Source organism: Corvus kubaryi, unplaced genomic scaffold, assembly GCF_017639235.1.
Source record: "Corvus kubaryi isolate FWS band 111438036 unplaced genomic scaffold, C.kubaryi_AGA036_p1.0 split1-37296, whole genome shotgun sequence".
Taxonomy (NCBI): Eukaryota; Metazoa; Chordata; class Aves; order Passeriformes; family Corvidae; genus Corvus; species Corvus kubaryi.
In genome coordinates this window covers 7,717,928-7,742,979 of record NW_024582075.1, presented here as the reverse complement: position 1 = coordinate 7,742,979, position 25,052 = coordinate 7,717,928, and the positions used below count along the sequence as shown (strand labels likewise).

Sequence of the window (25,052 nt, the reverse complement as noted above, 5' to 3'; positions counted from 1 at the left end):
AAGTCTATAAGCCCATTATTCAACTACCACGTAGTAAGCACCAGTAAGAGGCAACACTAGAAAACATACACTTGCAAGGACTCCTTTTCAGTCACTGGAAGTTTTCTGTTTTCCCTTGTTTTCAGTTTATAAACCTATTCCAGCATTTATCTGAGCACACCATAGTGGTCTAAGTCACATATAGCAGAGAACCCACTGAAGTTGCAGTCTCACAGCTTCCACGACATTACTGCAGCATTAAAACCATTGATAAAAATGTTTTCACACTCTACCTGTCAAAATCAATTTTACTATAATAAGTATATTTCTTCTAAAATGAACAAATTTAGTATTTTTCTTTTACTTCTCCTTCTTTTTTCAATTACTATTTTATCTATTCTAGTCTCATATGAAAGTAGATTGGAATGATACCATGTGGCTCAAATTAAGACACATCAGTCCTATTCTTAAGCAAGCTGGTAACAACATTTTATGAAGCAATGCTAGTGGAAAGTGACGGTGGCAGCTGTAGCCCAGAGCAGCTGTTACAGTGCAAATTCAGCTGCACTGCTCCGCTAACTTATTAAAATTATTCTGAAATATAAACCCACTAAACCCTTCAATGCATGAGCAGATCATTTATTCCTGCTTAAAGGGTTTGAGTTGAGACTCCCAAAGCAATGGCTAGAAGTGATTTTCACCAGGCATTGGATATAGATCATTCATGAATTGCACAAAGGCTACTGAAAAGCCATCAGATGGGAACAGCTTTTGGTCACTACTAAACAGGGGGCAGATTTGAACCAGTGACCTAGAAGTGAAAGACTTTGTAATCTGATTACCAATCCCTTGAGCCATCCCATCCCTCCCCTTTTCTTTTTTACTGATAAGAGAAAAGGAGTCTTATTACCTAAGCAACTTTTGTAGCCTGTTAGCAATGCAAAAGCTTTCATTTAGTGCTTGAAAAGGGAAGTCTCATGGGCACGCTTATTAGCCCATCTCAAGCACAAGCTCTGTATTATTTTTCCCTATTAATTTCAAAATAAATGTATTGGTATAAAAGCATAGCATAATGCTTTTTTTTTGATAATGATTTATAGTAAAGTTCTTGCTGATTAAAATAGGTGCTGATGAGAGGTTTTTACATAGCTGTGGAGTCAACAGATCCCTTACTAGCAAAGGAAGAGCTAACATGCTCCTTTTGTCAGCAAATACTCCAAAGAATATAGACACATTACTGAAGTATGGTGCGTATAAGCATCTAAATCATTTGTTTCTCATACATAAGTCATACAACCACAATGATGTGTTTTCTCACTCAGAAGCAGGAAGGTTTGGTACATGCTATAGTTTGATTGTCAAACAGTATTTTAATGAACAAACAGGATCTTCCGAGTATGCCAAGACCCATTTGTATCACCTTTAGGACACGGTGAAGCTATTGTTTCTCCTTTTCTTCCCCAGTTCTTTTCTCAAGACCCCCAAGAAGAAATCCGGGAGACCTTTTCTGTCAGTTTCCTACCTCCTTCTTTTTCCAGACACTGTGGCCTGCACATTACCAATGCTTCTTTGGTTGGAGGTAATAAACAATTAGCTACACCACAGTGGTGTGGTGTTCGTGTTTTTCTTTGCTGTACTACACTCAGTTAATGTCTCAAAAATTAATGCAAGTGTATCAGGATCTGAAATTAACTTTTCATAGCCATAAGCAAAATCCTTCTAGGAGTGGGAAAATCCTATTAAAGCAGTTCTGGCATCTCACTGCTTATAGACCATTAGTACACACAAAATAAGCCTTCAAATTACCATTTGGTGAATGCAAAGAGAGATGTTCTCTTGTTGATTAAACATATTTTTTATTTCTTTTTGCTTATGAACTGATAAAGCAAAACTAGGTGATGCTCGCTCTTCTTAAATGACAGATCTATTACTAAACATTGGGTTGGCGACCAGACCGTCCAAGACTACTACATGATCATATGTAGTATGTTTACAAGAAACATGCTACAATGTCCTCTGGAATGGTGCAGTAACTTCCAGGAGGATTTTTCAGAAATGCATATACTAATTTCAGAAATGCATAATCTCACTGTTTAAAAAGATATTGCTCAGAACTAGAGGGGTTCAAAACCACCTTAACATTTCCAAGCACTTAGGTGGGACTAAAATACAATACTTACAATTCACTCTGCACAAAACATAACCTATTATTATACTGGCTTGCTTTTTAAAGGTGATGAGTTCTGGCTAGAACAGTATTTTAGAAGTTTATTAAAAAATTACATATCCTTTTTAAGACAGTACGTTTCGAACATCTTAAATCTAGAACTTACATGTGGAAAAACCTTTAGTTACACCAAGCAGCCATCACCTTGACTAACAGGTAATTTCCAGCAATCAGGCAATCCAGCTGCTAACTCCACACAATTATTAATACTTGGTGTGAGAACATTTACACACTCACATTTACACAAAGTCAACAACCAGAAAGAAGTATTCAGGCTAAATACCAGGGAGACATAACAAAAAAAAGATTTCATATAGGGCCCTACCCCAATATGCAGCCCTATCCCACTGCTTAGCAATGAACAGCACTTTAAACTATAGGACTTCATTTCTTGAACTTGAGTGTTGGAATTTCATAGGAAAGAAAATTTCCCAACCTGGCCAGCACACAGCACTCCTTACAATGCTCTGCCAATTCCAGAGGACAAGGGCAAGCTAACAGCAGTGCTTGGCGTCTTAACACTGAGCTTGGTTGTTATTGATTTGACATCTAAACTTCGTATTAACTTTCTGATGTTTCTGAAATGATGCCTGGTTTTATTAGCTTGATTAATCTGATTATTCCACTTCTTTCATAATTTCCATCCAAAATAAATGAACGCATAAATGGAAGAAACATTTGAACTTGGAGCAGCAATTCAGGTGATTTAGTGTTCTGTAACTGAGAAACATTTTTCCAAGGGTAATGTAAATGATACATGTTTTACACATACCAAAGATGGGCCCTTTAAATTTCCTATTCTCATCCTCTTATCTTTCTCTTGACCTTTGCTGAAATAAATCACCCTAACTTGTCAAGACTCTCCCTAACACATTTCTAACACTGTGCATCTCACTTTCTGGCTGGAAGCACAGCTGGCAAGGGATCTAAACCCCATCGCTGGGCAAATTCAGCCTTCTGGCTTTGCCAAGAATAACATTTCAAGTTCGTTTTTTTTATAAAATTGTTACTGTATGGGACAATTGATTCTGCATTTATTTGCAAGTGCTGATGACTCCATCCTGGATATTAACACAAGGCTAAAAGCAAAACAACAACGAATTAAACAGCCTAGACTTTCTTAATAAGAATTGAATTGTTAATTAAAGTAAGATTACGGAATTCAGCCTAATTCTGCTTGCTGTCCCAGAAGGAAGCTGCAACCGAGGACAAGCAGTGCCCTCTAGTGTCACCGGCTGCCGAGACCCCCCCCGCCCACCCCCCCGCAGCATCACGGGGACTGCCTGCGGGAGAGGGAGCATCGCCCTCCCCTGCATAGTGATGCGGGCTGTGTGCGGGTGCAGGACATCCCACAGGGATGCTGCTGCACGGCGCCCCGCACTTCTGCACAGCGGCACACATGCATCCACCGGCGCACTTACTTATTATCCTGTGCCCATGGGTATGCACACGTATGCACGCACACATGCACATGCACCGAGCCTGGCATGTTCAAGGCATCTTTAATGTTTCAGGCAGCTCAGCAAAAAAGATATTTCAGGGTAAAATAGCAGGCCATGCATGAAAATGGGTGTCAAAAAGCTCGGCAGAATCACACCCTCTGAAGATATCTAACAGGAACTGCTGAATACACAATACGGGCAGCACGGGCTGAATGGCTAAACTGAAGTGGCCAGAACATAGCCGTAAGGCTTTGAATCCATCAGAAATTATAATTAAACCTGTGTTTTGACATCTTCCCCCCCTTTTTTGTTAATTGAAGGTTAAAACTATTTAGACTTTTTTATGGTCCAGTATCAACAATTTTCTAAGATAACTTTTATGCCTTCTAGCAAATTACCTCCAACTTTACTCTTTGGATACAAAAATCGTCTCCCAGCACTCTCAAAAATTTCTCTCTGATAGGAAAATTCTACAAAACCTCAGCAGGTGTTTTATTTAAGCTGAAATTACAATGGAGTCAATGTTTGGTTTGTTTAATTTTTCATTTTACTGCATAAACATTTCACAAAGAGAGAAAGCTATCTGTTCATCTTGTGAATAGTATGCGTCATATGTTCATTAGTATTCTCATCATCCATAAAGCATAGGCAATAAAATAAGGAAACAAAGACAAAAGGTATAGAAGAACAATACAGGACAGTACCAGTTATAGGCTCACAGAAAAAAACCTCAAACATATAAAAAGATCTATATGAGGTGTCAAATAAGCCACTCTTCTAATAGTATAAAAAAAAATTTTAAAAATTGCAGCCTGTCAGTTACCCAATTTCATTTGCATAAAATGTGCAAGTGACTATTTATAAATATATTCAGATCACAAGATGTTTGTACTGTTTTTCCACCTAAAGCATTAGTAGATATTTATTCCAATCCTTGCATTTTAGAAAGCAAGGTACACAATTAGGTTTTTACAAAAAAATTACAACACACATTATAAATTGACTCCTGTTTAATTTGAAGGCAGCAAATATTTATTAGTTCAAGAGACAAATGCTTGGAAACACAAGGTTCAGAATGACAGTATGTATTTAGATATCTTAAAAAACCATTAGGGCAAAATTGCTGATAAAACTTTATTGTGTAAGATTCATTAAAATCTCTAAGTGGAATATACAAATTTAGGTGTAATATCAAAATTTGGAAGGTTTTGTTTGGAAGATTCTAGCAGTAATTTAGCATTCTGAAAAAGTTAGCAATAGCAACTAAAATAATTCAACGGCGTTTTACAGAAGATGCTGCATCTATGGCTATTATCAATAAATATCTTTTTAGGAGGTGGTGCTACCACCTGGCAAGCCCATCCCAAACCCCAGCATGGTTCACCTCAGCATGAAACAGTTGGGGAGGCAGAAGGCAAAAGCACAATTAGATATAACAGATGTTAAGAAAATTTGTATTATTTTCCCGCCATACACAAAGATGCTAACAGCTATTTTAAGGAACAGAAGGAAAGATGAGGTTGCCTGCCATAGCACACTTCACCCCTTGTGCCTGAGGATGCCAACGTACTGCAGAAAATGTGATAGGAGGTTACACTTTAGACTGGCCGGCAGAAGTTAATTTTGCAGAAAAAAGCAGCTGTTATTTACCCAGAGCGCAAGCCACATGCGGCTCGCTTGAGGACAGGGAGCACATGCACAAGGCGCAGCCCCGCACAGGCATCTGCGTGGCGTGAATGACACCAGCAAAAGAAAAGAGAAGCCCAAAGACTGACATCTCCTCAGTATTACTCATTATCTTTGCACTGCAAGGAGGGTTATGATCAAAATGGAGGCTTTTTTGGGACCTCGGTACTTCTGCTGTTTGAGGCAGGTGGCTGGGGTGCACTGGCTTTGCAGAACAGGGAGGAAAGGGATGGATGCAGGCTGCTGTGTGAGGGCAGGCACCAAGCACTTGCTGCTGACAGGCTGGAAAAGTTTCACTTGGGATATATCTGGGTGGAAGAGGAGTAATTGAAGGGGAGTGTGCCGACATGTGAGAGGTCAGGGCGAAGCAGGGAAGGACTGAAACACACCTCTTGTATTACCAGCATCAATAGGTCTTTGATGCTATAGAAAATTATTCTGCTAAAACTTATTATGAATTTTATACTGATACTATGTACAATGTGTAATCCTGTGTGGAGCTGTGTGAGATTTATGCAGGGAGATGACAGAACAGCACACTGTGGCATGTATGCACTTGGCTTACTGAATACAGGTGGATGCTTTTCCCTACAGGATGTGTCTCCTGAACTACCTGATTCAGAAATATTTGTTTAAGCTGCAAAAAGTTATCTTAGTCTGTATGAAAGAGAAGCAGGAGCTAGAAAGGTTTTTTAAATTCCAAGTAAGATACCCCAAGGAATGTGCATTACATAACTAAATTTAATTCTATGCAGTTACAAACTATAGACTTGCTATCCCTTTCCACAAATTCATGTGAATCTACCAAATATAGTGACATTGAAATTTCAAATTTCTTTTTTTTCTGTAGCACTTGTTCATAATTACAGTAAAAACTTCAGTTAGATTTTACTTAGAAGAATATTGCAAAATATAAAAAAGTATTAAGTACATATAAAAGAAGTGCAATTCAAAGCAATGTCAATAATAAAACATCACTATTTTCTATGCAATTCAATAAAAATCAGTTTTGCCCAGCCAAAAAAAGGATTTATCCTCTACTTAAGCAGGACAATTGTAATTGTTTTGCCTCTATACGCACTATTGTTAGGAACACCAACACCCATTACCCTTTCAGCAGTAAGTAGGGCTAAAACTATGACTGCACTAAATCTGGTGGTAAGCAGCCTGTATCATGCTCAGAGCAGCCTCTCCTCAAAGTAAGAACATGAAGAAAATTAGCATTTCTGGAGTGAGATAGGGAGGCTCTATCAATTCCCTCCTCCGACTGCTGCACCATATCACAAGTGTCGAGGAGTTCTTGATCAAGTCTTTGTTATTTAAACACCTCATTTTACCTCAAAAAAAATTAAGCGCAAATAAAGTTCAGTGACTTTTATAAAATGCACTTAGAGTATCTCATGAGTAATGGAAGTGTGGCAGTTAGATCATTAAGAGGTTTTGAGTGGAGGGGAGATACCACATACATACGGTTCATGTAGGGTGGAGTGAAACAGCAGAAAACATTCTTGTTACATGGTATCTGTCATATTAGCAGTACCTGGACTTTGAAAGGTCTCTCTAGCAAAACAGCACAGAACTACTTCTTAACTTCAGTAACGTGCTTGTAAAACGAAAATATCTCAGTGGCATGGGAGAGAAATGGCACTTCTAACATCCTCTGTAAATTTTTCAGTCTCTAAATACCAGTTTTACAAACTAAAAAAAAAAACCAAAACCAAACCAAGCTAAACCTACAGACTTTGAAATTACCACAGACTCTGAAATTTCATTCTTTATCAGCCCTGCATCAGAAAATTGTCACTTTTTGTTGTAGAAAGCAGGAAAACTTAAAAATATCAGTTTTTACATTGTGCTGTTCTATTTTACTCCGAGTGAGTAAAAGGACTTGTCTGCATTCCTGATGCCCAGCAATCAAGCAATTATTAGAACTCATTCAAAACACTTATTTCAACACATCCAGATCATCAATTGGGGCTGCAAATATCTGCCAAGAAAAAGCTCACTCTGCAACATCCATCGAGAGTATCTGAAAGTCTGGAAGTACCTACATATATCTTCATCACATTTTTCTAAGGCATCCACTTTGTTTAACAGCACAATGCATTCTATGGATATGTTTTTTCCCAGAGACTATTCCTACCTGAAGTAAAAGATTAGATTTCTTTCCTTCATTTTAATTTAATTATAAACAATCACATCCCAGTCTTTCTTTTACAAAACTGAAACTGCTTGTAAAAGATCTCTTTTGCTACCAGAAATTTTTTGGGTCTTGATGCCCTGCACAGTTCACATATATAAAACAAGTGTTTTTCTTCAACTGAGTAACACAGATAATGGGCTGCTATGAAACACTCAGGCTCTTCTTTTATTTTAGAATTAAAAGCAAGTTCCACTCCCCATTTAAGAGATTAGTCCGTATTTAGCCCACGCCCATCTTCTACCTTCATTAACTCAAGTATCAGCAAAAGAGAGCTTAAGAAAAATGAAAAGCATTGCAGATGCAAAATATGTGCACACTGCAGACACACAAAATATGTAACACTTGCATAAGATATCATTATATACGTTATCATTTATAACAAAATATATATCAGCATACATACCCACAGATTTAATTTATGTACTGAAAAAAATTAGATCAGATTTCCAGTTATGACCCTATTTCTTTTTTCCCTGCAGTTTTTTGAAATCTGTATTTGCATGTTCATCCTCTATGCTATGCAAAGGTCGAAACTCATCATTGATGCAAAAATCAAAAAAGATCCTTGTTCCAATAGGTCAACACATTCTTTTGTGATTTTAATAATGGCCTGTCCTACTACATTTATTATTTATATAGAATAAGGATAGACAATTTTTAGGTATTATATAGCTTTCTTCTGGAATATTAGCTTTGTGGCTTTGAGAGACCATTTTCTAAAGATCCTAACAGTCAAATGACATCTTGGGAAATGTTACATTCTCACCACATTTGCATGATAATGAAGATGAAATTTCATATTTGCTACCTGAATTATACTTATCTGAGTTTAGTTTTACCAAATGACCAAAGGAATATGTTCCCTAGGCCAGAGTATCACAATGCAATGTGAAACATTATTGCTTCAGTGAAAGACATGAAACTATTATTCAAGTAATAATAAAAAAAAAAAGCCTGCAGAGTTTATGTTACTGTGTTAACATGACCTCAGCTGTGTATCTCTGAATACTTATTTCTTTCAAAGAAAATTCTACAACATCCACAAAAATATCCATACGAAATTTTCCTAAAAGTAATCAAGGAACATCTGTGTGATGCTCTTTGTTCTGGTCTTCTATAGGAGAGGAACTCTTTCATAGTATTTTATTTTTCACCAACATGCAGTACTATCACGGGCTTGGTAAAGTTCGTATGTCAGCTTATTCATTAGATATGAGCCACCCTTTGGGTATAACCACATTTCACCTTACCTACAGGAACATATACATGTAAAATCATATTCTGACAAGAGAAAGGAGTTTGGTGGACAATAGTAACAGGCACTCTGCCTATAACTAGGCATGTAGGCAAATATGTGGCTTTCAGAAATTGCAGCGGTGGATTTCATACCTCCTGATTACGGGTTATTATTGTGGCAGACATTGAAAAAAAGCTCCATCCCCTACCAGGGAAAGTCAAGAACTCAGCTGTTTAAGCTGGGTTTGGAAAAACAGTCCCCAACACACCATGTCGGTAACCCAAGGACACAGTAGGGAAGTATTTGTCCTCTCAGATCAACGCCGAGCCAATCAGTCACTGGTCTGCTCAGCAATTTACCTGCAGGATCCATTTTGGAGTATGCCCCTAGAAAACCAAAATCCAAACACAGTTTTATGCTGAAGGTGCCATTTTAGAACTATTTTTCTTACACTGAAGAAAATTTAGTACAAATCATACAAGTTACAAACTGACAATATTAGTCAAAGCTAAAACACCGGCACACATATTCTTAGATTAATTCTCCCATTATAACTGTGAACTCTTTGAAGGCAGAGTAGTTTTGATTTTTGCTGGAAGCTGTAGGCATTATTTTAAAGGAAAAAAACCACGGCATGGAATAATTTGTGTAAATGTAATATAGCTTTTCAGTACACTCTGGTCTATGCTGTGCTATAACTGCAGAAACACATCCAAAGTAAGCAAAAAACAAAACCAAAGCAAGTTATCCTGGAAAAGGAAAGAAAAGGAAAGGCCTATACTCAAAGGAACATCTGAATAAAATTGCGACATCTGCCGTAGAGTTTTCCCTAGAATGTTTGAGATGAACTCTGCGTAACACTGCCTTCCAAGAAAAGACAGGGTGATCAATGCAGGAGCACATCAGGCTCCCTTGGACAGGCCAATCAATGCGAGAAAGAACCTTGCCCAGGGCCTTATGCAAATAGAAGCACGTCCTGCAACCCAGGGAGGAAACATGCGCAATAGATCAATGGCATCTGAAAAATCTTACAGCTATATCAGCCTCAGACAGTAAATATATAATGATGAATCCCTCACGTTCAGCCGTGAACTCTTTAAACTAGGTTATTTTCAACAGCTGGTTTAAGAAAAAAAATCTGCCAGCTGTAGACTGCAATGGTGAGGTGAAATAAGATTACTGAGGGTTAAATTAACAATGCACTTCTTTTTTAAAGGATGAGATAATATAATCACTGTACTTTAACACCTTGTAAAACGCTGGCAGTTACATGCCCACAGGGGTAGGGACTGAGAGGAGGGTGGCTGGGGTTATTTTGTTTTGAATTTTTTTAGGATATAATACTCAGATGTCAGATGTCTCAAGCCACTCTAGGACAAAACAGAATACAGATACTGACAAGCAGATAAAAATGCCTCGGCTTAATCAAGGTAAAAACCTCATGCCCTTTCTATCCTAATACTGCATTATTAGACTTAATTTGCCTTGGAAAAGGAAAAGAGAAAAATAACTAATTAAACTATTTATTTTTCAGGTGTTTATGAGGCAATTTTACTCCTGCACTTTGACACATTGCATTAAAATCTCAGTTCAATTCTGCAGCACTAAAAGCACAACTTTCTCAATTAATATATGTGCAAAATCTACTCATATTTTTATTTCCTATCACGTTCAATCAAAGCCCTTAAATAGGATTATTTTAACATTTAAACAATGGTAGTCATGTTATTATTAATATTAAAGTACTTCACTAATATACTGAAACAGCTATCTAACACATCTTGACTAGATTAAAGAAAGTTTTAGGATAAAATGCAAATTCCAGCTGCTTCTTATGGTACCACATTTTGAGAGGTCCCTTTACTACAGTATGTCTGCATTCCTTTTACTCCACCTGGATTTGCAATGCCTAATATATATTAACTTGTAGTTCCTCTGATTGATCCTCTAAACTGGGTCTTAAAGTTTTATAAAATCTCTACTATTCCATGCAAAAGCCATACATATACTTTTCACCATAATTACCATTTAAATTAACATGAACATAATACACTTGTTTAGTCTTTATCAGCATAAGGTCATACAAATGGGAAAAAGTATGAAATAATAGTGAGACAACTTCCTTTTTTAAATATTTTATTCCATTAAATGAAAACAAATGCCAGAATTTAGAACAGCTTAATATTTTAGGTGGAATAATCTAAATTTACCACAAAACTTGTAAGTGCATACTATGTGTGAAATTCCCACATCTATCATTGTATAAACAAATATAAAACTCCTACACTTCTTCATTAGTGTTCCTATATACATTTAAAGAGAACTGTAAACCTATAGACTGTGACAATGTCGTATCTTGTAAAATCTTTAGTATTGTGCTGTTCTCCAAACCAATCTAGAGAGAAAACAATACACAAAGTTTAACAAAATGCCAGTTTTTTTCATACCATACCTGCTGGGAAAAGAATCCCACAACAACATACTCAAACATTTGACTGTACATCCATATTAACGCATAGCTAGATGCAATGACCACATCCACATAAATTGATGTCCTAGAAATTTCATTTTCCTGTCCTCATGCAACACAGCAAAAAGAGGCACCTTCTGGTAAGAACCAGAAACAGGTGGATAACATTAAAAAAAAAGCAAGATGCACATCCATAGAAGATTAAGAAGGCAAAGTCTGAAGATCATCAACCTGGATGGGGTGAAAAGGTAGGAAGTCTGTCAGGGAGAATAGGAGATGCGACTTTTTATTGACACAGCAGGACAGCATATGTACCAGCATCTCAGGAGTTCACCTCAGAGAGCCAAAAAAGAGATGGACTGAATTAGTTTACACCAATAGAATGCTGATAAGGCAAAACTGTGCATTGTCAGGTACTTAAGAGGTTTGGGACAGAAGACGTCTCTTGTTACCGTTGATGACTTTCCTCAATGTCTTGAAGAGCTCTGATGAGTGTGAGATGGTTCAGACAGCAAACACCTCTATGGAACTTTTAACTTCCAGGAAGTTTCTGCAACCAGTGAGGGAATAAATAGCCAGGCAAGAAATTCAGGAAAAGCAGTTGTTCTGGGTTCTGAAATTAAATATCACAACCAACAGTGTGCTCCACACATTTTAAGGAGATGGTTGCACAGAGATGTTGCCCATCAGCTTTGAGATGCTCAAGGGATGATGTTTATCTGCAAACAGCTGAAAGAACGAGTGATACGTTCTTTGGATATGGTCCTGTGCTTTGGCTTTTTTTTTTCTTTCAAAGCTGGAATTTGAAATGAAAAATAAATGGACTGATAAATTATATTGTCTTGCAGAATTTAAAACAGTTGAAACAATGCAGGAAAGGAAAATAGTACAAAGGAATTTACTGAGTCAGAAGGAAATTCCTAGCCAGATATAGGGATAGATGCCAAATATGGTTTTATTTAACATCTTCATTAATTACCTGGAATTAATTAAATTTGCAGATGACATTAAAGTGGGAGAAACTGCCAAGAGAAGTAAGGCATGAAAGAAATACAAAACAAGCTTCCAGGATTCACAGACCTGTAGCACAAAAGGGATTGTTATGACAATCCAGTTTGTCATCCTGCACAACAAGGGCCACAACACAGCTAGATTTAATCAGGAAGACTGTGAGATAATACTGTTGGGGGGCGGGCGCCCCTGGGAGGAAACAATCTACTACATTCACATTTACTACATTCAGTACCACTGGGGAAAGGAAAATCGAGAGCACTGAAACACTTCGAGGGATACATGAACAATAGCAGGTACCAAATTCAAAGAAACTTTGGAAAAAAAAAATCTAGTACCACTCTGGTTGCATTGACCAAAATGCTGCACATCAGAACAAGGATAATGAAGTTCATCCTGAGCTAATTATGTTAACTGCACTTAAAATACTGAGTTCAATTCTCAGCATACTGCCAAAGAAATGTTGACAAATAGAACTGAATTCAGATAGGCATAAGAAATTAAAGTTTAAAAGACCTACTTATATAAGCTGAGCTACAAAAGAACAAGCTACAAAAGAACAAGCTGAGCTACAAAAGAACAAATGCTAAAGATCACAAAACTCTTCAGGCAGAAATCTGTATGTTCACTATGTAATGTATAGATTTTAAAACAATGCAAAGAGGTTATAAAAATATAAAACTAGTGAGGTGATGCAACTCTAGAAAAATCTCTCCAAAGAAAGGCAGAAAGTGGTGTGCCTTTGACCATCAAATCCCATAGGCTACAAACACGTATTTCCAAGCAACTGGATTTCCAAGTAACCCTAACTTTTACTCATATCCAGTTCTTTGTTTATTTCATAACTAGCATGCCAACTTTTGTGTCAAACCAGAAAATTAATATGAACAGTAAAAGGAGACGAAAAGTAATGATGGGTGGTGCCAACAATTACTACTCGGTATAGATTTCCAGGAAACACTGTCCTTCTCCTTTTGGAAAGAAGTGGGGAAGGGGCATATGCACAGCTAGCCTCAGACCATGGTCTGAGCTGAATGAAGCATGAGATACCACATTAGCAAATGATTAAGAGGAAACAAAATGTAATGAGGCTGAGCACCTTACCCAGAGCAAGGTAACGAGGAGGGATGAATATTCAAAACATGAGTCTGTTCTGGAAGTGGCCAATGATCAGGCTTTCACTGCTGCCATCCTCTAGTATCATCCAGCAGCAAGGCTAACAGGGCTGCAGATGAACTGAGGAAGGTGATGCCTACATGGCATTTACACTAAACCACCAAAAAATTAAAAAGGACATGCAGTTATGATGCTATGAACTGTGTTGCAATCGTTCATCATTCCTCTGTCTCTTCCCATTAGAGCATTCTTCCAGATTGCAAGCTCTTTAGGACAAGGCAATGCTATGTGATTGCTACCACAATGCAAACGGGTAATAAAAATAAATGCTAGAAAGTGAACTAATTATGCCAGTGTATGCCTGTCAGAGTGTTTATTTAGGCTGAGTGGCCTAAAATGTTTCTCTGCTCTGTATTAGAATGGGCAATATATGCATGCAAATACATATATATGTGTACACACACACACAGAGTCTTTACATATCAGTAAAAGCCAAATGTGATCAAGAAGCTGTTCCCAGTACAGCAAACAGTGACATGTATATTTCAGTATTTTTTGGTCATTCCATCATTTAATTTCCTTACGGTCACAAACCCTCACCACAGGATCTGCTATGCCTGTTGCTCTCTACCTCAAACTGAAACTTGTGCATTTCAAAAAGCATTAGCAAAAAAGAGTCCACTGTTTCCAAAAACAAGTCTACTCCCAAATTCCTCTGTTATTCAAGGTCAATGGGACAAAGAGGTTGGAGAGCGGTGCTGTGGAAAGGGAGCTGGGGGTCCTGGTCAGTGGCAAGTTGAATATGAGTCAGCAGTGCCCTTGTAGCCAGGAGGGCCACCCGTGTCCTGGGGGCATCAGGGACAGCATCACCAGCCAGGCAAGGGAGGGGATTGTCCCACTCTGCTCTGCACTGGGGCAACCTCACCTCGAGTTCTGGGGGCAGTTTTGGGTGCCACAATATAAGAAAGATATAAAGCTATTAGAGAATGTCCCAAGGAGGGTAATGATGATGGTAAAGGGCCTTGAGGTGAAGCTGTGTGAGGAGTGGCTGAGGTGACTTGGTCTGTTCAGCCTGGGGAAGAGGAGACTGGGAGGAGGCCTCATTGTGGTCTTCAACATCCTCAGGAGGGGAAGAGGAGGAACCTCTTCCCTCTTGTGACCACTGACAGCATCTGAGGGAATGGCAGAAAGCTGAGGCAAGAGAGGTTTTGTTTGGGTGTCAGGAAAAGGTTCTTCACACAGAGAGTGGTTGGGCACTGGAACAGGCTCCTGGGGAAATGATCACAGTACCAAGCCTAACAGAGTTCAAGAAGCATTGGGATAACACTCTCAGGGACATGTTGTGATTCTTAGGGTATCCTGAGCAGGGCCAGGAGTTGGACTTGATGATCCTGATGTGTCCCTTCCATTTCAGCATATTCTTTGAGTCTATGATTCTAAGTAAGGAGGAAGGAAAAAAGTTGTTTGCAAGCACTGGTGTTAAGAGGTTTGACCTGGTTTTGGTTAAAACTCAGCTATTCCAGTGGAGTGAGCCTTGAGTAAGAGAAGCATTGACTCCAGAAAAATTAATCCAAAAAGGGGTCCAATTGTTCATGGCTGAAATTATGCACCTGCATATGATGGTCTTCACAGGAACACAGACTCCTGGGTCACACCAAGGAGAGACAGTCTCAGCCAATTACTCACATAACTCTTGCCATGCGTGGGTCATGCTTGGCAGCAGCTTTACCCCAGTCCTTTTCCCAAGAAGGACTTTCTAATCCAATGGTGAGAAACCTAATTCCATCCTAAATTTATTCATGACCAGTTTTAATCCATTTGTTCCTGTGCCAACATTGTTCTTTGGCTTATATGGCTCTCCCTCCCTGCTCTTTATTCTCTTGATGTATTTGCTGAGTGCTACCAATCCCTCTAAACTTTCCTTTACCAGGCTGAACAAGCCATGCTTTTAAACTCTGTTTCGGCAGCAAATACAAAGCAGATGCTGAACCTTCTCTTTCTAGATATAGTTACTGAAGTTAATGTAAGAGCACTAGCAATTTACACAGCTCTTTTTATGGCTGATAAGTCTAAAGGATGTGTGTACTGTCTCTATGGCTATGTTGATTTTGGTGCTTATGACAGGTAGGACCTGTCCATGCCGGCACCATGTCACAGCAGGTCTGAGGATCTGTCATTTGTTTCTGGCAAAATACGCTTTCCAATTATTTGAGTGTACCAACACCTCTTCCCCGTATCTCTTCCAGACTGACTTAATCCTCCCAAATGTCTCAAATTACCTCAGATGAATCACAGCAGCATGCTGGACAGCATTAATATTTCCCTTCCTGGGACAGAAAGAGCAAACTAATCACAGGATCACATATGACTCTTTTGTTACGTTACCTGGTCATTCACTTACAGCCACTGGCCATGAAGTTGTCTGAGGACTTCTCCAGCTCTGCTGTTCTCTGTTGATGAGATTGCTCTTTGTGCACAAATGCAGATGACTGGCCAGCCAACGCCTAACTGTCCTGAAGTTTGTATTATTTCCTTTACTTTCTATTACTGCAGAAATTCTACTTCTGAATACAGTGGTGACTTCATCACTTAATGCCAGGACCCAATTTCAGGAGCACATACTTCATTTGTGTGCCCACGTCCATACCAGGAATACTAAAAAAATCTGCATCAAGGCTAGAGACCGTATTCCTGTCTAACCCTTTTTTACACAACCTACCACTGCCTCCTCCATTAGCTTCTCTTGTCCACCCTCATTTCTCATTTGATCTTTTTCAGATGAATGAGCATTTTTCCAAGAAGGACAACAATGAATAGCTGAAATAAATAACCAAACAGAATTAAGATTTCATTTTCACTTTCAGGCTTGTTTTTCTGAGTGTGTGCACTAAGTCTGACCTGACTCAAAAAGACGTTATTCTAAGTGTCCAACACAAAAAAAAATGAGACCTAAACCAGGTGGAGTTGGGTGAGATGACTTGTACAAAGACTGGACATATAAGCCAGGCCCCCATAAACCTCCAATACAGCATCCCACACTGCTCTCCCAACTGACATTCAACACCTAAAGTGTCTTTTTTTTCTTTTTTCCTGTCCTTTTTTTCCCAGTTAAATGCTCACAAAGCTTTAAAGCATAGTGGTATTTTGCTTTTATCTTCGCAATACAGACTCTGGTCACTGAGGTGTTTTCCTTCTCAGCTGTCTACTTCCAGCTCTCTCCCATGCTTCCTACAGCCATCACAGATCTTATGTTATCTCTACCACGCATCAGTAGATGTATTTCGATTTAATATGTCAGCCAGGGGAATTAAGAGTTGTATGTCCACAGTACCCACTCATCAATTTTCCAGGCAAACGGAATTTAAAAATAAGTAGATATATTTATATAAGTATATATAAAAAGCCAAATATAACAAACCATTCAGTCTGAGACTTCAGGAAATTAAATTAATGAGAAACTAATGACAGGTTCAAAGCCTAGTCATTAAGTTTCTTAAATTGCATTTTGCCTGTGCCAGAATACTGATGCAGCCTCAGAGACTCACAGGTAGCTCAGCAGGTGCCTGTCTATCATCATTATTATGGCACCTATCAGTGCTAGCCAGGGCCAGGTCCTTGCCATACTCAGCACAATACATCAAAATGAAGTGGCAGCATATTGCAGAGAATATCTCAAAATGATGGACCTAAAATTATTTAAAATTGCCAAAATTGGCAGATTTGATGGAATTAGGACTCTACAGTGGATGCCGTAATTTGAACAGTGTGTTTTAAGGGTTCACATTTTAACAAAGCTCGCTAAAATGATGCCCTCCTCCCCCCCTCCTTTTACCCACACCTTTGTGCAAATTACCAATATATACACCCAATATTTTAGCCAAAAGACCATAATGAATAGTTTATCACCTGCTAAAGACAATGAACCTACCCTTCTTCTCCTAGTTATTACATTCCCCTGTGTACTTTGCAGTTTTACAGCAATGGAGCTACCATTAATGATTCTCACAATTTTGTCATGATTCCCATGATACTTGGTATTTTTTTAAAAGATACCATTTAACTAAAATTAAAACAGAAAAGCTACACCTCTAGTTATAAGATTATGAGGAAACAATTGAAAATGCAAAGCCTAGGGTCTCAGAAATATAGGAAACAAAAAGCAGAAATCTTCCACAAAGATTCTCCTGTGTGGGTCTTTCATGCAGGCAATGACAAGGAAAAACATTCTTTTTAAGGCAAAATAATTGTAAACCCACAAAATTTGGCAGAAAAACTCAAAGGAGGCGTTGTACCAGAAACTTCTTATTTTCTGTAAACTAAATATAAAATTGACTCCCTCAACTTGAAATTCTCACTTTCTGTTAAATTTCATAAAATTATTATAAGATCTGAGTTGGGAAAGTTCCACAATTTACCACCAAGTAAAGCAAACTGCTTCTGAAAATAAATCCTTGACTACACTGTGCAATGGATAACTGAATTAAGAAGCTGAGATGTGTTCATGAATCATGGCTTGAGTTTTTCAATATCAGTAATTAGCAATTAGCAAAACACAATGACCTAACAATTGTTTTTAGTGCTGTGCATTCAAAAAGTAATTTACGTGTAGATATTATCACATGCATGTTTAATTTCAAACCACAATTACACCAAGTTTTAATTACTAAATATTAAGATGCATTCTAACATATGGCTTATGATTTACCACTTGTAATTCAACCTACAAACAACAGAACAACAATAAAACTTAATACATTTGTTGGTGAAACTTTATTTCCCCCACATTTTAATCACTTTCAATTATTCCCCTAGTAATCTATGACACAACAAGGTACAGAAAATGTGTACCTATGTTGCAGTAACTGGGTAACGATTTCTTTGTATTTAAGGATGATATTTCAGACTCACCCTATTTTTCTTAATATCTTGGAATCACAGACACGAGAAAATGTAGATCAAAAAGCTGCAAAGATCAACAAAATTTTTACTTGATGTGGCACATATTTTAAAATTGCAGCCAAGCTTTACTTGTTTGTTTAATGAAGGACTTCTGAAACACAGCCTCATTTTTATGGTGAGAAGAAATTTGGAATGAAGACCAAGCTTTGGCCACCAAAGTTTTGTAAATAAAAATGATCCTCCTTTTATACCAATTTCATATGTGATGGTCCTATTTGCTCTCTTTTCACTTTGAGTTTCCCAACAAAGTGCATGCCAATCAAGGGATAAGGCAAAGCAGGACTGCCTTTCCTGTGCTACCTCCCTCAGCATCTTCAAACAAAGGAGCACCTGGATGGGTACTGCCTGTGCAAGGCTGAATGTTGTTCTCTACCTTTTCCAGGGAGAGTGGCAGCTCCTCCCACATGATGGTATGAATGTCCGTGAACAAGACTGCTTTCGTTGGGTTTTTCAGTTTAATGCCGGAACATCCTGTTTTCACCAAGAGCCTTGCACTTTGATGAAGTGGCAAGCCATGGTTGAGACGACTGCAAGCCATCATGACAGACCTCACAGCACTGAACATGGAAAGTTGACTAAAAAGATATCAATTGAAAACAAATATTTTTGGATATTTTTTGCTTGTTTTCTTTTTTCCTGCTGGCAAAATAAAATTCAGAGGGCTCAGGCAGAAACCTTCACTCCAAATTAAAGCCATATGCTTCACACTGCTCTCCTGTAAGAGGCACGGATGCAGAAGGAGCAGCTGGGCAACAGGTCTCCATAACAACTGTAACCTACAATTTCATGAATCAGTTAGCCCAAAAACTTGCAAAGGAAGTGTAGAGGTGGTACAGTTGCTATATGGTGTAGCTGCTCTATCAACCTCATCATCACCCCCACATGAATCAGAGAAGAAAGTGAAGTGATCGAAAATGTATTTGTCATAAGACAGTAATTGCCCATCAGCTGCTGCATTTCTTTTTGGAGCTCATTGCAATTACTAAGTGCCGTATGGATATAAAGTTTAAGAGAAATGAGATGATAACAAAATAAAATCTTAGAAATTAATACTGCAATAAAATAGTTCAGGGTTTATTTCAATGGTATGTCCTTCAGTGTACGAATTATTTAATCAAACTGCTTTCAGTAGAACTCAAATATCAAACTACCTCTGCCTAAACCAGGTGCTTATATCCTTTGATTTTTTAGAAAAACATTGGGTTACATTAAAAATACATTCCAGGTCTAGTTTTACATGACAGGTATGTGATGTGTCAATGGATATGTATTATATTCTTCCTCTCAGGCATGCATGTCCTGCAGAGACAGCAGACTACAGAAGCTGACCCTTACTGAGACCATCTTGTCTTTCTGACAAAGGTCCTTTTTAACTTCTTACTTACTGGTTGCTTCCTGCGATTGATAAAAACTTTCGCTCAGCTTGTGATAATTTCACAGGCCCTGAGCACCCTGACCCTGGAAACCCCAAGGTCAGAAGTCAAGTCTTGTTCTGAAACATCAGTGTGCTTCATATTAAAGTAGAACAAAAGTGAAGAAATATCCACCAGTGTGACAAGAGAAACCGGCAAAATGGTAATGACACCTTGGTCATCTGTTACCCAGGCCACCTCAAGCCATTGACTGAAATGTGATGGAAAAACTCTCCAAGCCTCCTCCAAGCCTGTTTAGGAAACACCGAAAAAGGTCTCCAGTTGGTTCTTTTTCCTGCCCTCTGCTAAGCGTATGTATCTCTGGGCATCTGGTGGCCCAAACAATGTGGCTTTACAAAACCTACAGAAATTCTGCCAAAGTTTTACTTTGGACCCACTAGTTACACCAGAATAACCTAGGCTGAAACACAGAGCAGCTGAAAATCACAACTCAGGAAAGCCAAGACAGAGCAACTGCTCCCTAACCTTCATGGCATCTCAAGAGCAACAGGCACATGCACGCAACATATTTTTTGCCCAAAGATGTGGTTACAGAAGGAGTTATTCACCTTCAAGGTCTCTTAAAAATTTAGTATTTATTGACCAGGTAATAAAATACCTGTGAAAAATGATCAATTCCCAAACGATCTTCAGATCAGGAAAATGAACTTTCTCAAGTCTCAAATCTGTACATGTCATGCATATTTTACAAATACTCTTCCAGGACCAGAGAGAAAATGAAAACTGCATTAATTTCAACAACAACAAAAAAGGGGTTAAGGAAAATCTTAAATTTTTAAAATAATACAAGTGGTCATGGTCTGGATTGCTATTGCTATTTGGAGCAGCATAAGATTAAAACCAAGACACTCATGCATGCTTAACCAACACACTCATGCATGCTTTTTCTCAACTAAGGCGTTCATCTTACGTTCAGGTTAGATATACCTTAATCAACTTTCAGTTAGATTAAACTAATGTGCTGTAGACAAATGATGTACACATATGTCTGGTGTTTCCTGTGTCTATAAAACCAGCTGTAATGCTCTGCAATTTACTTTTCCACCATAAACAGGACCCTCACTTTTCTTCAGTAAAACACATCCTGATTACACTAGTGTCTTAAAATCACACGAGGAGACTGTAGCTACACTGACAGAATGGTATACAAGTTTAACAGGCAACTTGGTATACCAGCTGGGGTCAAGAGATCTGCCTTTAGAGAAAAGAGTGAAAAACTGACAAACTGGATGTTCAGCAGTCTTGGCACCAGATGTAGAGCAGCTTTACACTGAGCAAAGTTTTTCCTCACCTTATATCACTGCAGAGCCTAATAAATGGGAAAACAGAAGTCTTTCCAGCAAGTTCTGCAGACCTTTGTAGAAAAACTGCAAAAACTGAATACAATTGCCAAACTTCCCCACATGTTCAGTTCCAATCTATATACAAAAAGCTGCATTTGTTATTGTGACTTTACTTTAAAACCGTTCTTATATGTCCTCAGTCTCCTATGTCCTCTGGTCTTTCTGCCCCTTAGCAGAAACTGGTGCCTTTCAGTACATAGTCCAGACAAGAAGGGTCCAGTGTGTTCTGTTTCCCCACAGTCTTTCAGGTTCATGCACACTTGGGACCTTATTGTCTATCTCAAAATGAGAAAAGACACAGTGACCTTCTGGTTGCAAAGAAATCCTGACCGACATGACCACTGGTTCAGTTGTTTCTACCTGGCTACTTTCAAGAAGGTGACCACAAAGAATGTTGAAAATCTGTGACAGTCTTCAGGAAAGAAGGCAATGGAGAATTCACACTTACCAACTCTACAAAGGCAAGTCCACCATAACTGTGAGCAACAAAAAACACGTTCTCTGCAGCTGACTGGGAAATAAAATGGTCCCAAACATAAATTGCATGTTCTTCAGGAGAGCCATTATCCTGCAGAAAGAAATTGTTTGTGACAATTATCTTTTAAAAAATGGCAATTCTGTCTAAAAGCAATGTGTTCCTATATGTTAGAATGTTTGTTAAAGATCAAATGAATACACACTAGAATCAAAAAAAGAACAGATTCTTTTGTCTAAATAAAGAAAATTCAAGATTGCAATTTAAAGGCAGCAAAACTGTTGCTTTTTCAGTTTACTTTAATAAATATAACAAAAACTATGTATCTGCAAAATTTTGTGTAAATACCATGATGACAATTCCGCTAAACAAAGGCATTCATAAGAACTATAAGCTACAGCTCAGATTTTCATTCTTTTTACAATTCTTTGTCAAATGTTTGTTCAATGATGGTTTGTTTAAAGTGCTTATGCCTTAGACTGATAAAACAAATAAAAACAGGTAGGAACAATATAAATACATAATCGTAGAATAATGTAGATTGGTAAAGACCTATAATTTCAGTTTTTACCTTTTTTTTTTTTCCCATATTATGAGCCACTGAAAACCCGAATTAAGATTAAAGTAATGGCATTTACAGCTACTCTTTTAAATGTTACTTTTTGTGACTGCAGATTATGAGATACAGTGCAAATAAAACACCTCTTGACTGGTGGCAGCCATTACTTTGGAGTTTTTGGTAACTAGGGGACCACCTTTTCTTATTATTGAACAAGACTTTGTCAAAGCCAGCCAGTGTAAGAGTCACAGAAGGCACTAGAGTGACACACACTGATTTTAGTGTACTGTGATCAAAACTCACAGTTGTGTACTCCTATCTTAGAGACTCTTGGCAAGCACCATACCCTTCTATATTTGCATTATTTCTCAGGTTGTTGAGGTCACAACTACAAATTTGGTCTAGTCTCAGGTGACAAGAATAAGATGCTCTGCTAGGTACCCCGCTCCATCAGTATTTCACACACTCAGGATAACAATGCCGGCTCATTCCAGGCTCTTCAATGCCAGAAAGAGCTGATCAGTCAAAAAGCTGATAATTTCCTAAAATTTGCGTCCCTTTTCCCTTTGCTCTGCTCCACCAACTTAATATCCTGAGGTGACTCAGACACAGACAACAAATGCCTCATTTCCTTATGAAAAAGGAAGCACAAACCAGTAATAGCCACTGGCATCTAATTACACAGTGTGAATTATTGAAATTTATCAAGAATATTGAAGTGATCTAGATCTCAATTCCATTCTGTAACTCAGTTTTGAGGATTTAAGCTCTTATAAGTGTCTAAAATCCGTGGGAAGAGACACAACTAGATAATCTGGTGGATTTTGGCTTTTATTTCTCTTTTCATGCCCTGTTTCCTACATAAGAGTGAGATGGCTGCAAATCTTTATGGATCCTGACTCAAAGTTTTTAGAATAATGATGTGCTTTTATGCTTTTCCACTATGGCAGCAGTGATTAAAAGCCAGAAAAACCTGAATTCCTCTTATTCCTAGACAGAATCTGCTCTTCATTGACTATGACAGAAAGCAGTTTTAACTAATTATGTATCACCTATTGTAAACCACCTCAGTGTGAGAAAGGACTTACTCCAAAACAGTTTGTTGCTGTTTTGAAATTTTATTGTATAGATAGGTAAAGATTCCTTCCTTTGTGAGGAATGAGGGAAGTTTTTTAAAAGAAATTACATAAAGAAAATATGATTGACAGACCAGTTATTGAGATAAAGCTGAAGAACGACTTGAACAGGAGTCTCCTATGTAAAAGTGATGTACTCTAGAATACGTATGGAAAAAGCATATTAAAACACTGGGAAAGTTTTAAAATTACTAATTTATAAAAGATTTATCTTCATTCGATACACAGGAGGTACTTGCTTTTCAATAATGATGTTACCATTGATACCCTTACCAGCAATTTTTATCTAGGTACCCAATGCTGTTTTAACATTCTGAGAAAAAGAGGACGTTGTTTCTGCTTAATATAGCATTTTCAGGTTACTTTGTATTTATTATTCTACACCCTGCTGATAAAAGCACACAGTTCTAAATTCCACAAGACTAAAGACATCAGCAAAAAGCTTCTGAACTCAGCCCAAAAAAGCTTTCACCAATCAAAGCATAACCAGTGGTCTAGTAAACCAAATTAATAACTGCACAGCTTCACAGTCCAGTACAAAGACTCAACAGGATTCTATAAAAGCGAAAAGAAATGAGCTAGAATGAGTTAAATATAGACTGTAAGTACAGTTTCCTTTATTACTGATGAAAAAAAAGCCATAAAATGTCAGGATAAACTGGGTTGCTGCACCTTCTGCTAAACCCTAAACAAGGTAAGAAAAGCACTTACGTGTAAGAAGGAGTTTGTAGGAGTCCTATATGTTTAGAAGAAAAGCTCTTTCTTCAGAGCATGTGCTTATTTTTCCCTTTGTAACAAGCCCATATTACAAACACCTCAGACTTGGTGCCAAATTTGTACATGAAACATCCAGCTGCAGGAGCAGAGCTCCTTAGGATTTCAAATTGCACTGAGTCTGTGAGGTTCAACCCCCATTGCCTGGCTTGGATTAAATTATGAGACTGGATGCTGCATTTTCAGTATGAAAGGTGACAGTCTCAGGCAACTGTTGCTTTCTGTAATTTCACTGCAGCTAAATTGAATGCACTTATATAGAACATTTTTAAATTATTTGATAGAGAGGGGGTCTCTTGGTCAGAGTTTACTTAACTACCTATACAAGTGTACAGAAGTGACTGGAGATTAGCCTGGAGAAATCACACTACGCATCTCAAAAGTCACCTCAGGTTGAATGATACCTGTTTCTGGAATAGACTGGAAAGGTGCTGGGAAACTTGAACTTAGATTTCCAGCTGCTGAAAGCTGGTCACCTGTAAGAGGTAACTATACATCAAAATAAGCAGTCTGGTTCTTTGGAGTTGTGGAAGACATAGTTCTGGGTCTCCATTCCTCTGAAAACCGTTCCTCTTGATCAATATATATAATTAGACATGAAAGTAAAAAAAAGACTAAGAACCATATTATGTGAAAAGGCTATCATGCAGTGTTTATCTAATACAAAGTAGCCCCAAACAAGGCTATTTCTGGGCTATCCATTGGGCAGAAAAGTGGAGGGAGTGAACTCAGATTTTGGTCTGTCATTTTTTCCAGTATTGCTAGTCCTAGGAGTAGAAAGGTATATAACATTTTAATGGCTGGAGCCATTAAGTATACACAGATAAGCAGTATGCACACTGTGAATACAATATTATATCCTGTTGCATTCAAAAAACTAGGTTAAATTTACCAATGTAATATCACAGTCATTAATTGTTAAATACCAGGTTGGAGTGGTGCAGTAACTGAAGCCTTATCAACTATGCCAGATTCTAACACCTAGACATTGCAAGGTCTGCA

At 38.0% G+C, this 25,052-nt stretch overlaps 1 protein-coding gene across 7 annotated transcripts in view; it reads right to left on the bottom strand.

The window, feature by feature from the left end:
* Positions 1-25,052, bottom strand: part of FAM172A (family with sequence similarity 172 member A) — a 265,833-nt gene that overhangs the window by 86,830 nt on the left and 153,951 nt on the right. For all 7 annotated transcript variants that reach the window (XM_042013175.1, XM_042013176.1, XM_042013173.1 and 4 more), the window contains one exon: positions 21,555-21,674. In XM_042013175.1, the coding sequence (XP_041869109.1) occupies positions 21,555-21,674 (120 nt within the window). The remainder of the gene's footprint in view (positions 1-21,554; positions 21,675-25,052) is intronic.